This window comes from Phoenix dactylifera, chromosome 14, assembly GCF_009389715.1.
Source record: "Phoenix dactylifera cultivar Barhee BC4 chromosome 14, palm_55x_up_171113_PBpolish2nd_filt_p, whole genome shotgun sequence".
In the NCBI taxonomy this organism is placed as follows: Eukaryota; Viridiplantae; Streptophyta; class Magnoliopsida; order Arecales; family Arecaceae; genus Phoenix; species Phoenix dactylifera.
Genome location: NC_052405.1, coordinates 9,430,078 through 9,442,564, shown reverse-complemented (window position 1 = coordinate 9,442,564; position 12,487 = coordinate 9,430,078). Strand labels below are relative to the sequence as shown.

The 12,487-nt window shown below is 38.5% G+C and overlaps 1 protein-coding gene across 1 annotated transcript; it reads right to left on the bottom strand.

Annotated features, from left to right (window-relative positions):
* Nucleotides 1–313: 313 nt before the first annotated feature.
* On the bottom strand, nt 314–11,548 carry LOC103696027 (far upstream element-binding protein 2-like). Its single transcript, XM_008777515.3, has 8 exons — nt 11,102–11,548; nt 10,724–10,825; nt 9,504–9,706; nt 7,623–7,808; nt 7,371–7,466; nt 7,221–7,292; nt 6,970–7,086; nt 314–1,876 (listed from the first exon to the last, which is right to left on the bottom strand). Exons 1-8 carry the CDS (start codon nt 11,427–11,429, stop codon nt 635–637), a joined length of 2,346 nt encoding a protein of 781 aa, XP_008775737.2. The 5' UTR covers nt 11,430–11,548; the 3' UTR covers nt 314–634.
* Between the last annotated feature and the right edge of the window lie 939 nt (nt 11,549–12,487).

Here is a 12,487-nt window from a genome sequence, read left to right as displayed (position 1 = left end):
AAGCAGGACACCATCAACAAACGGCTGCAAAAGCTCATCTATATTGAAGGTGTGGATCTGGTTTTCCACAGCAGTAATTACCTGTAGCCTTCGAGGACTTGATATTCTTCAGCACGATCAGGTATATGGAGCCAACCAGCCCTATGTTATATGACAGGAACTAGAACTTGATGACGTATCATAAGCAGCTGCCAACAGAAATGCCAATGCCGACAGAAAAATAATAGAATGCATGTACCCGGGAAACACAAAAACAAAAAAGACGAGAGGCTGATAGAATATCCCCAAAAAAAGGGTACTCCCAGCAAGGCAATTTCAAGGGCCACGTTACTCACACTCTAAAGGGATATAGCATACACCCTAAGTACAGAACATTAAAACAAAAAAAAAAAAAAAACAATATTAGGACAATTAAGGATTAAAATTATGTATAACTAAACTGATCCATTTAAAAGTACCGCATGCATCAAACAACAGTCTGATAGACTTGGTTGCAGAGCCCAAATTCTGAAATGTACCCTCAAATGAAAATCTAGCATGCTATCACCTTCCATGCCATAAGACAGCTGCATCTAAAGCTCTCAAAACGTTAACAGTGATGGCATGGATGATGACCGTGCACTCGAGCAGAATCTTACTGACCTCCATATCCAGGCTGTGGAGAGAGACTCTTCACATAACCACCAACTGGTGCGGTGCCTGGATGGCCGGCAAAACCTGACTGAGGTGGAACAGACTGCTCATAGTAGCCCAATGGATTTGGCGGTGCCTGAGCATACCCTGGCTGACCGCTTGCCGGCAGTGATGCACCATATCCTGAACTCAGGACAGCACTGCTATGACCTGCATCCGCCGACCCACTATGATACCCATAATTCATATTGCTGGAGATGGGCTCGCCGTAGCCTTGTTGGGATGATGGATACTGCCCATACCCACCAGTTTGTGAACCTGGTTGGGTGTACCCAGCCACCGGCTGTCCACCATAGCCAGGAGCAGCCAAACCACCATGCTGAGGATAACCAGCTGATGGCGGTTGCGCATACCCATCCGCAGCAGCTGATGATGCAGGTCCGTAAGTCTGATTATAACCAGGTGCTGGCTGCTGAGGGGGTGCAGTCGAACCATATGGATATGATTGAGCGGGTGCACCTGACCCATAGGATGGAGCAGGACCCTGATACATCGGATCACCCGGCTGACTTGCTCTAGGTGGCCCATAAGATGGAGGCATTTCTTGTGGTGCAGCAGCACCGTAAGATGGCTTGCTGTAAGTCTGTTGTTGACCATAGCCTGGCTGTGCTACGCTTGCTTGTTGTCCATAGACACCTGGCTGGGAGCTCAGAGACTGTTGCCCATAAAACTGCTGGCTAGGTGCTTGGTTATCATACTTTGGCTCATTATAGCCATGGCCATAGTTCTGCTGTGTAGGCGCAGAGTCTGCATAAGGTGTTGGTTGTCCATAAGCTGGAGCTTGAGACTGTCCATAGTTGTAGTTCACAGGAACTGGGGTTGATACCAGAGAGGGGTTAGGCATTGGGTTAGATGGCAGGTTTTCAGTTGCCTGGCCACCTTGACCGTAGTAGTCATAGCCACCACTTGGATATGTGCTCTGAGCAGGAGCTGCTGGCCTCTGATCCCAGCCTGCACTATAGCCACCTCTCGGAGGGGGCCGCCGTGAATAGCTGCCATATGGTTGAGGATATTGTGTTGTCTGAGGTGGTGGATATGTACCTCTTTGCCGGTAATCATAGCCCGTGGTTCGTTGTGTGGGTACTGTTGCTTGGTGTCCCCACTGGGGTGTTGTTGCAGGCCCATGGGGACGAAAAACTTGCTGACTGTAACCACCTGAGAGAGGTGAGGGCCTTGTAGGAACCTGCAGAAATCAAGTTTTCAGATGGTCAAAACAGTGCAGTCTGATCTTCACAATGTGAATCTTAAGCACCAGGAAATATTCTTCGATTGCTGATTATGCTAGCCATCAAACAAATATTATGAAAAGAATGCATTTGATCCAGAACCATAACCAAGCTATGATATTAAGCAAAATAAAGAATAATGAAAATTAATATAAGAAACAATATTTGAAACAGATAGCAGAATTATAAGCCACTTGCAGAGAAACATGGTCTGAAATGAGAATAATAATCCATATCAATTTGTATACTGCTCAAAACTGTAATATGTGCAAACATAGGTATACAAGCAGGTTAACTTCTATCACCAAAGCATAGCTTAACTATGTTGAAAGAAAAATTATATTTTTGAGAGGCCATGCTTACCAGAAATCACTGTAAGAAACCCATACCTGTGAATTTGCAGTCACCTCAACTATAAGCAGTAATTATCAAGAAATAAGATGACAGAAATAGATAAGCGTCAGTCCCAAAAAGATAAAAAAAAAGAACTACTGGTAACCCCAGCTCTCTTGAAGTCAGAACCAAAAACATAAAACAAGTAACCCTGACAAAATTAAAGCATCAACTTGATTTTACAGCATAATTGTTGCACATACATGAAGACTTCCATCAAGCACATATATGTGAAATAGGTTGTATATGTGGTAAAAGATCAAACCAGTGGCAACCTTTTCTAAAATAGAAGGTCTATGCTTTTATTGCTTGATACAAAATCTATACAATGGCATGCAATTATCAAAAAAGGCTGAATGAAACACAATTTTACAGAAGTAATATTATTAAGTAACTGTCAAAAGGGATGGAAGTTTTCCAGTCAAGGTTTTCACAGCAGATTTTGGGTCTCCAGCATACATACTCAGACATCAATGACAAATGAGAAATGAATCACCTAGAGAATAATAGGTCATTTCAAATTTCCTAGCAAAAACACTGCATCTCAATCAGGAAACTCAAATGGCAGAGTACAGTGCTGAATGGCCATACTTGAGATATCCAAAGGTGAAAGGTGCATTCCAAGCATCATTACAGATACCAAGGATACTTCAGAGACAATTTGGAAGGACGAAGACCTTGTACGTAGTCAAACCAAGGAACATGACATCATACAAGAGATTATGGAGAAGGCACAACATGCAGAATGCGGGTGACAAAGCTTTAAACCTTTATTTGGAATTCAGAGAAGCAAAATCAGAAGCAAACATTAGAACCCAAGCTGTAATAAATTGGCTATGGCCTCTGAAAAAGTTTGAGAAGAAATCCTACTAAAGTTATTCCGCAATTGCAAACTTTGAAACCTTAATTATCCTTATGCAATGACTTGTGTTTTTTCACAGGCATTGTGGATCTAATGTCACAAGAATTTTTTCTAGAATATAAAAATTGTAGTTAATGATAACCCATTAAAAGGATTCACAATCTTTCTAATGCCTTCCTTTTGGGATAGATCATATTCAGTAAAAGTTGGGTATGACAGACTAAGACAGCAGATGTGAAAGAACAGAAGCCATGGTGAATCAGGTTGCTGCTGTCCTCGGAACATATAAATTAACCATCTTGCAGAAGGTCCAGTGCAATCAAGAAGCCAGTTACTAGTACCTATGATGTAAACTAAGAGAAATCAGAAGTGTGGAGATTTTCTTCCCCAATGCGAGCCCATTATAGTCTGGTCTGGAATAAACTCAAGAATATTTGCACGAGGGGAAAGGAATTTAAGACAACAAAAGTCAAAATGTCCTGAAAGATCAGCGTTACAGCTTGCAAACCTGTCCATAGTCCTCAATGACCCACAAACAAATACATAAGCTAGGAAGTCATGCGGAACATGATTTTTATCAGTGAAAATGCAACTTCAGGTACTGTCATGGGAATTGTTTTAGTTAATGCATCATTTCAAACAACATTCAGTTTTTTATTATTTTTTTAAAAAAGATAATTTGGTATGAAAAGATAAGAAAACAATATGTTCTTCGATAATCTTTGTTTGATAATGCTAATATGACTCGAGCAAAGGATGAATCAGAAAACATGTTTGCAACTAATTTGTCATGGGACTAGGATAGGAAGAAGAAGTAATGTACTCAGCACAACTAACAGGAACCAATGTTGTTTTGATTATACACGATACTTCACTGAACGGTAATCGCCACAAAAATAAAATATTGACGTTCAAAATGAACTTGAAGGTGAAAGAGGGTAGAAGACGAACATACAAACATAATGAATGCCTTTGAAAATTTGGAAGTTGTACTAGAGCAGCATGTCTCGAATCACACACATAATCTCCACAGCAGTAGTATAAGTTCAAGGGCATTGGCGTGACATTCTTCAAATGCAGGAATATAGATCCCATGCAAGCACTAAACTATCAAGACTTTTCTAGAATGATGTAGTATCTAAACACAGTGCAAGCATGGAACATTCTGGCCACTACAAAACACCAAGGCTATCACGATACTCTTACAAATTTATGAACTGGGTTCTTAAGTCTTAAGCAGTCTTACCAACTATAAAAATTCTTCAATTGGCAAGGGTTAAAGCCTCATATCCCACTTCGGTAGAGTGATGAATGGAAGTTTATTGCTACACCAAGAAACCAATGTTGACCTGATGTGAAAGGTATAGCCATATCTGCATTATGAAAGCCAACCATATACAAATTGGCACCTTCAGAATAAATAAACCATCCCAATTGGCATCAAGTGATTTTCACATGGATCATGCATGAATAGGGAAAGTGTTGTTATATCTTATCCACACAAAAAACTCTCAATCTCGAAATAAGGAATATCTGCATGCTTTTGTCCTTCATGTAGTTGATGAAAAAAAAGGATATTCATGTAAACGTGCAGACCTCATTAGACGCTTTCATGCATAACATCTTGCCATTTTCCTAATAGAAGGTGTACCCATGTCACACTCAAATGAAAAGATCCATATTGTAATGACAACTAATATGCATATAGAGAATTTTGACATACAAGTCCAGGAACATATCTCAAGGCAACAACAGGGATGGTGACTTTAAATTAAAAAAATCTAACTACATTCCTAGTAATCAGGCATTTACAAGACCTACAAAACCTAAACCTGTAAAAGTGATAGCCAGCACTACATCTCATTGTAAGTTTGCTCAAAAAAGGAACATACGTGCAAATGTTAGCAAAAAGGAAGCTTATTTGCAAAAATGTGTAACGTGCCTTTTCTTTTGCAGGCGTTCATGTTGACCATTGCAGTAACTCATTATACAAGAAGCGCTAGCTTGAAACTTATGTGCAGTACTTAGAGATTGTTTTCAACCTACCTATTTCTTAGAGACCATCAAAGCATCCACAGTCCTTGTTCTTGATAAAAGTTAAACCTCCTAAATTATCATGATAAGCCACGAGTCTATGTGCAGTGAAATGGTACAAAAGCATTGTTACTTTCAAATAACCAACATTACCCATGTAGTAGTATATCAAATAAACGTGACACCTTCACAAAAGCATCTATTTTCCTACACATCATCATCTTAAGTGTCATGCTATGACCAGAAGATGACAGGTAAAATTTTTTGAAAGAAAAAAGAACCTATGTTGTGATAGAGGTAGTCATGCGACATGAAACTTATGTTTATCCTTTCCACGAGAAAAAATAAAATTACAATTTCCAGAGTATAAAGAATTATTGGAAAATTCTATTCATCTTTGCTACACATGAACCAAGCAAATTGATATAAGAATAGAACAACTATATCACTAAGTTTTAGAATATCACCACACAGCTATTTATTTGGACAATGTCTTATTAAACAATTTTACTGTTACGCCAAGACTCACCCTCTTTGGTAAGATGATTGGAAAAATAAAAAAATAAATATCAAAATATTATAGAAACTTCATGTGGCACTCGTTTTCTTTCTTTCGAGTTGGGAGATTAAGTTTTTATTTCGATTTTTGACTTCAAGATTCTCATACATGGCAATATCCAAATAAGAATAATGAAGTTGGAGAAAATTTATATAATTTTTGAACAGGATGAGACAATTCTGCACCTTGCAATATGACACTTTCTCTATTAGGATCTCTTCAGACAGGTTAAAACTAAGGTGGAAATTGTCAAAAGGATCATGATGGTAAGTTTACATCACACAATGTAATAATACATTCAAGTGAAAGATATAAGTAAACAAGATAGAAATTTGTTGAGGCATTGCCAACAGGCTTGCTTGAACTCACTTGCCCAAAAAGTTTGACCTTATGAGCAAAGTAGTGGATGGATTGTATCCAGACCACAAGGGCCCATTTGTCAATGAGAAAGATAGAGACAGAGGATAAATTAGAAATGGAAGGAGTTGGGACATAGTTGAGATGACATCTTTCACCTAGGTTGCAGTTGAGATGACATCTTGTAATGAACTCTTTTACCTTTTGTTTGAAAATTATGAAGACCCTTACAAAATCAAGAGATGGCCCATACAAGTGCAATCCTATAGCATGATCATACTGCAACTACATGCATGTGCTTGTTGTGCAACTATCACTTATTTAAAGGCGTCTTATCTCATTTCTTGCAAAATCACCTTTAGTCAAACTGCATTCTGCAACTTGGGTCGAACTTCTTTCTCTTATTATCCTTTTACTTTAACTCCTAATATTACATTGGCAACATCTCAATCGAACTTTCCACGATGCTCACTCCAACAGTACCAACCGAACAATACATTGACATACAAGAAATAGTGGTGAATGACATTTGGTTCAGCAAAAATCCCTAAAACCAATTTATAAGCTATGCTACTGAGGAGTAAGCCAACAAAAATAAAGCCTTCTGAAAATATGAAGTTAAGAAAATAGAAGGAAAACATCAATAATGTGATAAGAATATCAAATATATAAAAAATGAGTACACTGCATCTCAACAAATTTGGCAAATCATATTACCATGCCCCTGTTATATAACATTAGCCCATATACGAGAGTGCAATTGTATCACACATATGATGGATGAAAACAAATAATCTACATATATTCCATGCACAATATTGATAATCTGAGTTTCACAAACAGACCTGATTCATAACTTCCTTGATCATTTCTTTGGCAGATTCAATATGCTTTTTGTTTCCAGTTATACGCACAGTCCTTTCCTTGGATGAATCCCCTTCAGGTAGATGCTGTGGGATCAACTAAAAAACAAAGGAAGAAGGTTAATAATTGAGCTAGCAACCAAAACAGCACTATGGTATTATCTTAATAGGGAAGAGAACACCACAGTGAACACCATACTGGTCAGTGTTCAATGAGTCGTAAACAATGCTACCTGAATGCGAGCACCAGATCTGGTCTGTAGGTTCTTAATTGTCTCACCGCCCTTCCCTATGATCAATCCCACCTACCCAATGCACAAATGTAAACAGGCTTAGAAAGCAAAAACAAAAATAACATTATAAAAATCAAGCAAGAGAGTTACCTTTTCATTTGGAACTTTTATTTCAGTTTGTTCACTGCCAGATTGTACAGTACTAAAACCCCTAGCTACAAGTGATGGGGAACCCCCCGCATCAGCCTAAGAGAGAGGGATAGAAAAATATAGTAAGCAATTACCTCAATGCAGCTGTTGGACCCAAAAAAGCAAACAAATACGGTCAAAGATACAAACGCCATAATAAGGAAAAAGATATTAATGAGAATGAGGAAGCATATGATGTCAAAATAAATTAACCTCTGCTATGACATCCTTAATTAGTTGGTCTGCCTTGTTGATATTTTCAAGAGATCCTATCAGTTCCACAGGCCGAGTAGAAAAGTGCGGATCGGCATCAGCATCTCTTGTGATTTGAATTTTAGCCCCTGAATTAATTTGCAAGTACCTGATTGTATCCCCAGCTTTACCAATTAGAACACCAACCTGTACAATATACCTCAACAATCAACTTATTGAAAGGTTTTTGTTTGAATTTGTTAGAGAAATATAGACACAATGCATGAAGTAACATGAACTGGAATTGTTTCAATTAACTAATATGTAAATGTGCTATTTTCTGGAAAAAATTGAAAAAAATAATGGGATGTTTTTTTTCTTGAAATATTGAAAAAATGGCTAGGATCATCCATGTTCCTGAAAGAGAAAAAACAGTGCGCACATGCTACATTTACACCAGACTGATTCCAATATTCCAACTCAACGTGAAGTCCGCCTGCAAGCGCTAACCCAATAGCAGCACAGCTTGGTATCTCTAGGAATGCACAGCATCATAACATTTATATCCCAACTTCAATCAATAGTTCTGACTTCTGAGAGCCAGCATCAATAACAAGATACTACTTCATGACTCCAGGTTTTATTTTTTATTTTTAATGATATAAATGTGGACAATCAATCAAGAAAAAATAAGGAACAAATTGTATTAAAACAAATTCTGAGACATGTTAGTAAAAATTTCGAGAAAAAAAGAATGAAAAGAGAAAAAAAATACTGCTTTGTAATGCACTACCAATGTAGATGCTTTATACAACAACAGAAACAATCAGTTTAGCCCATCTTACAAAATAGACCAACAAGACATATCTGTATAGTTTATTCCTCCCCAAAACCATGCCTGAAGCAGTAGAGCATTCTATCTTTCTGGTAAATAGATAATTTTCTAAAAGCAAATCCTAGTGGTATATGTTCATTAGATCCTCTACACGCCAGTGCATACAAATATTATGGAGCTCAGAAGACACTTTTAATGTTTTTTTTGTCATTTAAGATAATTTTCAATGTTCATTTGAACATTTATATTTATCATTTGAACACAACATTATCATTATATAAGCAAGATGTCAAGATACCGATAGCCAAATAAAAAGAATCATATTTCTTTGAGTAATTAATAACTAGCAGCAAACAGTTACAAGAGGCGCATAGATTTGTCAATTTACTACAATGATTGGCAGATGCGCACTGTGGTAAGGGAACAAGTTCAAGAAATTCAAAAACAATGCTTGTTTATACTTTTAGTTATCAAAGAGAAAACATTGCCTCAATCTCTTGATCTGTTATCATTAAGGCTCAGTCCAGGAAACAGCCAAAATTTACTAACTACAGAAGGAATCAATATGATTAGCTCTAAATCATGGCAAACCATGAGTTTTATCGAACTTTTGAAGAATATTACCTCAATCCGACTGGTTGTAGACAATTTATCGAACACTGCATGAACCACACTGTCCAAAATTTTATTTTGGGCCCAAGTCAAGTTGTAACTCAGCTTGCAGATTAAGAAGGCATTAATGCAGTATATGAATTATGTAGCCAGTTTTTGTCTGCACATGCATGTTGATATTAAGCTCATCTTTTCTACAGTGTGGTGAAAAGAAAGAATAGTTTTCACCATTAATCTAGTAGGGAACTTTCGAGCATTATAGCCATGAGAGAAGTTTCCAAATAAATAGTTGCTTGGTCCTTTACATGCAGTGTTTGCTATAAAAAGGCTGGCAAAACAATCAACTTTTATAAATTAATGAGAACAATCTGATGCACAACTGATGGTACACCAGAAATGATGCAATTACTAAGGAAAATTATGGCTATCAGAGAATCATGTATGAAAAAAATCACCTTGCTGTTAGGAACTTGAATTGTACGAGACGTAGTTTCCAGCTCAACAGAAGGCTGCTGTCCTGCTGATGGAAGACTACCCTGCTGAGAAACCTCAGAAGCAGGGTTCTCAAAATTCTCTGCAGGAGCCTGCTGAACATTTTGAGCCAAAGAAAGTTCACCATTCACTGATGGAGCCTCTGATTTCTGCACTCCATCAGCAGCTGAGAATAGAAACAAAATAACTATTACATTTCATGTTCGATAGTCAAACACAAGAAAATGATGTTTCAAATTTCAGCACCATCACAGTGGTCTGAGTAAAATTTGCTCAAACATCAAGATCTTCCCACTCACTCATTAGAGTTGTATATTTCTTCTAAAAAAAAGGAGGGGAAAGAACAGGACATCATTTACAGCCCACAAACTGCATGGAGCTACGAACCGCCAGGGGCCTAAATTTACATGCATGTCAGTGGAAACCACCCACAACCTATGTTTACCACTCCCTTGATTGGCAGACCTTGCTAACCCTTGATGTAGCTTCCAAACAAAAGAGGCACTGGCTTGAGCTACACCAGGTGTATGTAGGCAGCTGGGCATGCTATACACCTGCAATATCAGCTTGGCCACACGTGTGAGCAGCTGCATGAAGCCTCTTTTTATGTACTTGCTCTGAACAAGCTGAAACATCATTTATGAAGATCAATCCTTGCGACATGTGCAGCTGGGCGTGCGGTGCAGCTGGCCTATTAGCTAATCTACACGTGTGGGCAGCTGTAGAATTCCTCTTCTATGGAATTGCTTGAAACAAACTGATACCCAACAATCCTCAAGACATCTTAACAGCTGGGTGTGTGGGTACACCCAACATATTAGCTCGTCTCCAAATGTTGGCAGCTTTAGTCAGCCTCTTAATATGGATTTGGGAAAAACAAATGGAGACCCCATTTTGATGAAGGTCGATCCTTGAGTGACTGGCTTGCTTAAAATGAAAATGCTTCCTAGCTGACATGTAATGCCTAGTAGAAGTATTATTCCTACAGAGTTTAGCATACATATTTCATTAGTAATAACAACTTAGACCTAAAAATGCTGTCTATTTTGAGATTTTTTTTTCCCCCAAGAAAAACATTGCAGAACACTAAGCTCAAAGAAAGGAAGTAAAAAGAGACAACAGGAACACCATGAAGCAACCGACTAGATAAGGAAGAGAAAAGAAAAAAAGAGGAGACAAATACCCAATTCATTAGTTCCTTCATCCGGGCGCAGTTTATCGGCATCAATCTCCTCAGGCTTTGGTTCAGTGTCCCGCATGTCATCCGAATTCACCTCTTTAGGCACTGCAGCAGGAATCTCGATGGTTAGCATTCCTACGAGATAGATAAGTTAACCTCTACAGGCACAGATCTCAAGACTTCCAAAACAAAATTAAATGTCAGGAAAAAAGAACGCGTAAGAAGAGATAGAAAACCTAAAACCCTAATCAAGAACCTAAATTGCCGACGTGAAACAACCTTAATATCCAAGAAAAGCAGAAATCAAGAAAACTTCATCAACAACGAATTAAAAGCCCCATAAATAACGTGATCAAGTAACGAAATCAACATGACCGATACCTGAGCCGTCGATCTCTCCCTCCGGGCGGGGCAGCTCCGCATCGCCGACGCTGGCAGCGATCTCCTTCGCCTCCGGCCCCGACTCACCGGCGTCTGGCGCCGGGGCGTCGGTTGAGACCTCCTTCTTCTTGAGCGGGGTCTCTTCGTCATCATGGGGCTCGAGATCCCCCAGCTTCCTCTTGTGATCCGGAGCGGCGGGCGCAATCTCGCTGGGCTTGGATGATTCCACGGTGGCCGCAGCGTCGTCCTGGAGACCATCCGCTCCCTTCACCAGTTCTTCTATCGCCTCCGCCGCCGCCGGAGATGCCGGTGCGTCGGAATCCGCCATAGGGGGAAGCTTCGAGGGCTCGATCGAGGGCAAGAAAGGTGGGTTTTCGGTGGAGAAGGGGAGGATTTAGGGGGGAGACGGTGGCGATAGGGTTTGGGGGACCTTTGGATGGATTGAGGGAGAGGTGGCGAAGCGTTGCTTTTATAGTAGGGTCGGGGTCTGGGTCTCTCACCTATATGGGCCAAATATTGAAACTCACTGGACTCAGGTTTATCATTGGGCCCATTTGTCATGCAATGTGCGCTTGATTAATTGATTTTTGAGCAGTGTAGTTCCGGGCATGTCCATATTATACGTACATATTTTGGAAATATCATAAGTACATATGGTTATGATTGCTTGTAGTTTTTTTTTTTTTTTGTTTAGCTCTCTGATGTGTCCCTGCTGGTCCTGCTGGTTGTCTGTGTGCCCCATGTCAAAAGAAAAGAAAAGAAATCAAAATATCTATAAAAAAAAGATAGAAGCCAAGAAATATATAGATATATATATATATATATATATATATATATATATATATATATATATATATATATGTATATATTAAAAAAAGATATATTCAAGATGATATGCTTATGGTTTTTTTCCCTTCATGTATTTAGAGCAAGGTCCCAAATCCATGATCATACTTCAAGTCAAGAGAGATGGTCTGACTTGAAGAATTCTCATTTATTATAGAACTTTTTCTCCAAAGTAGTAAGGTAAAAATTTTAATTAAAAAAAATCGATACCAAAAACAAGAAAGAGTTCCTTGACTATATAGATGGTTGCCGTGAAAAGGTATACGAATCGAGTTCAGCTTGGTGCTATAATCTTTTCAGTTCATCGTGATACAAAACTAAGCTTTAATTATATTTCATGTAAAATTGATTTTAAAAATAGCATGCTTTTTTTGTTTTTGATACAATGGCGACTTATACTGATTTTGCATGAATATAGCTAATAAAATTTTAAAAAAAATGATGAAAAAAAAAAAAAATAGTCTCGAAATTCTTTTGAAAGCCTTCACCTAAATGTTGGGCAGCAAAAAATGATGACTCTTTTGTGGACCCATGGGTTTG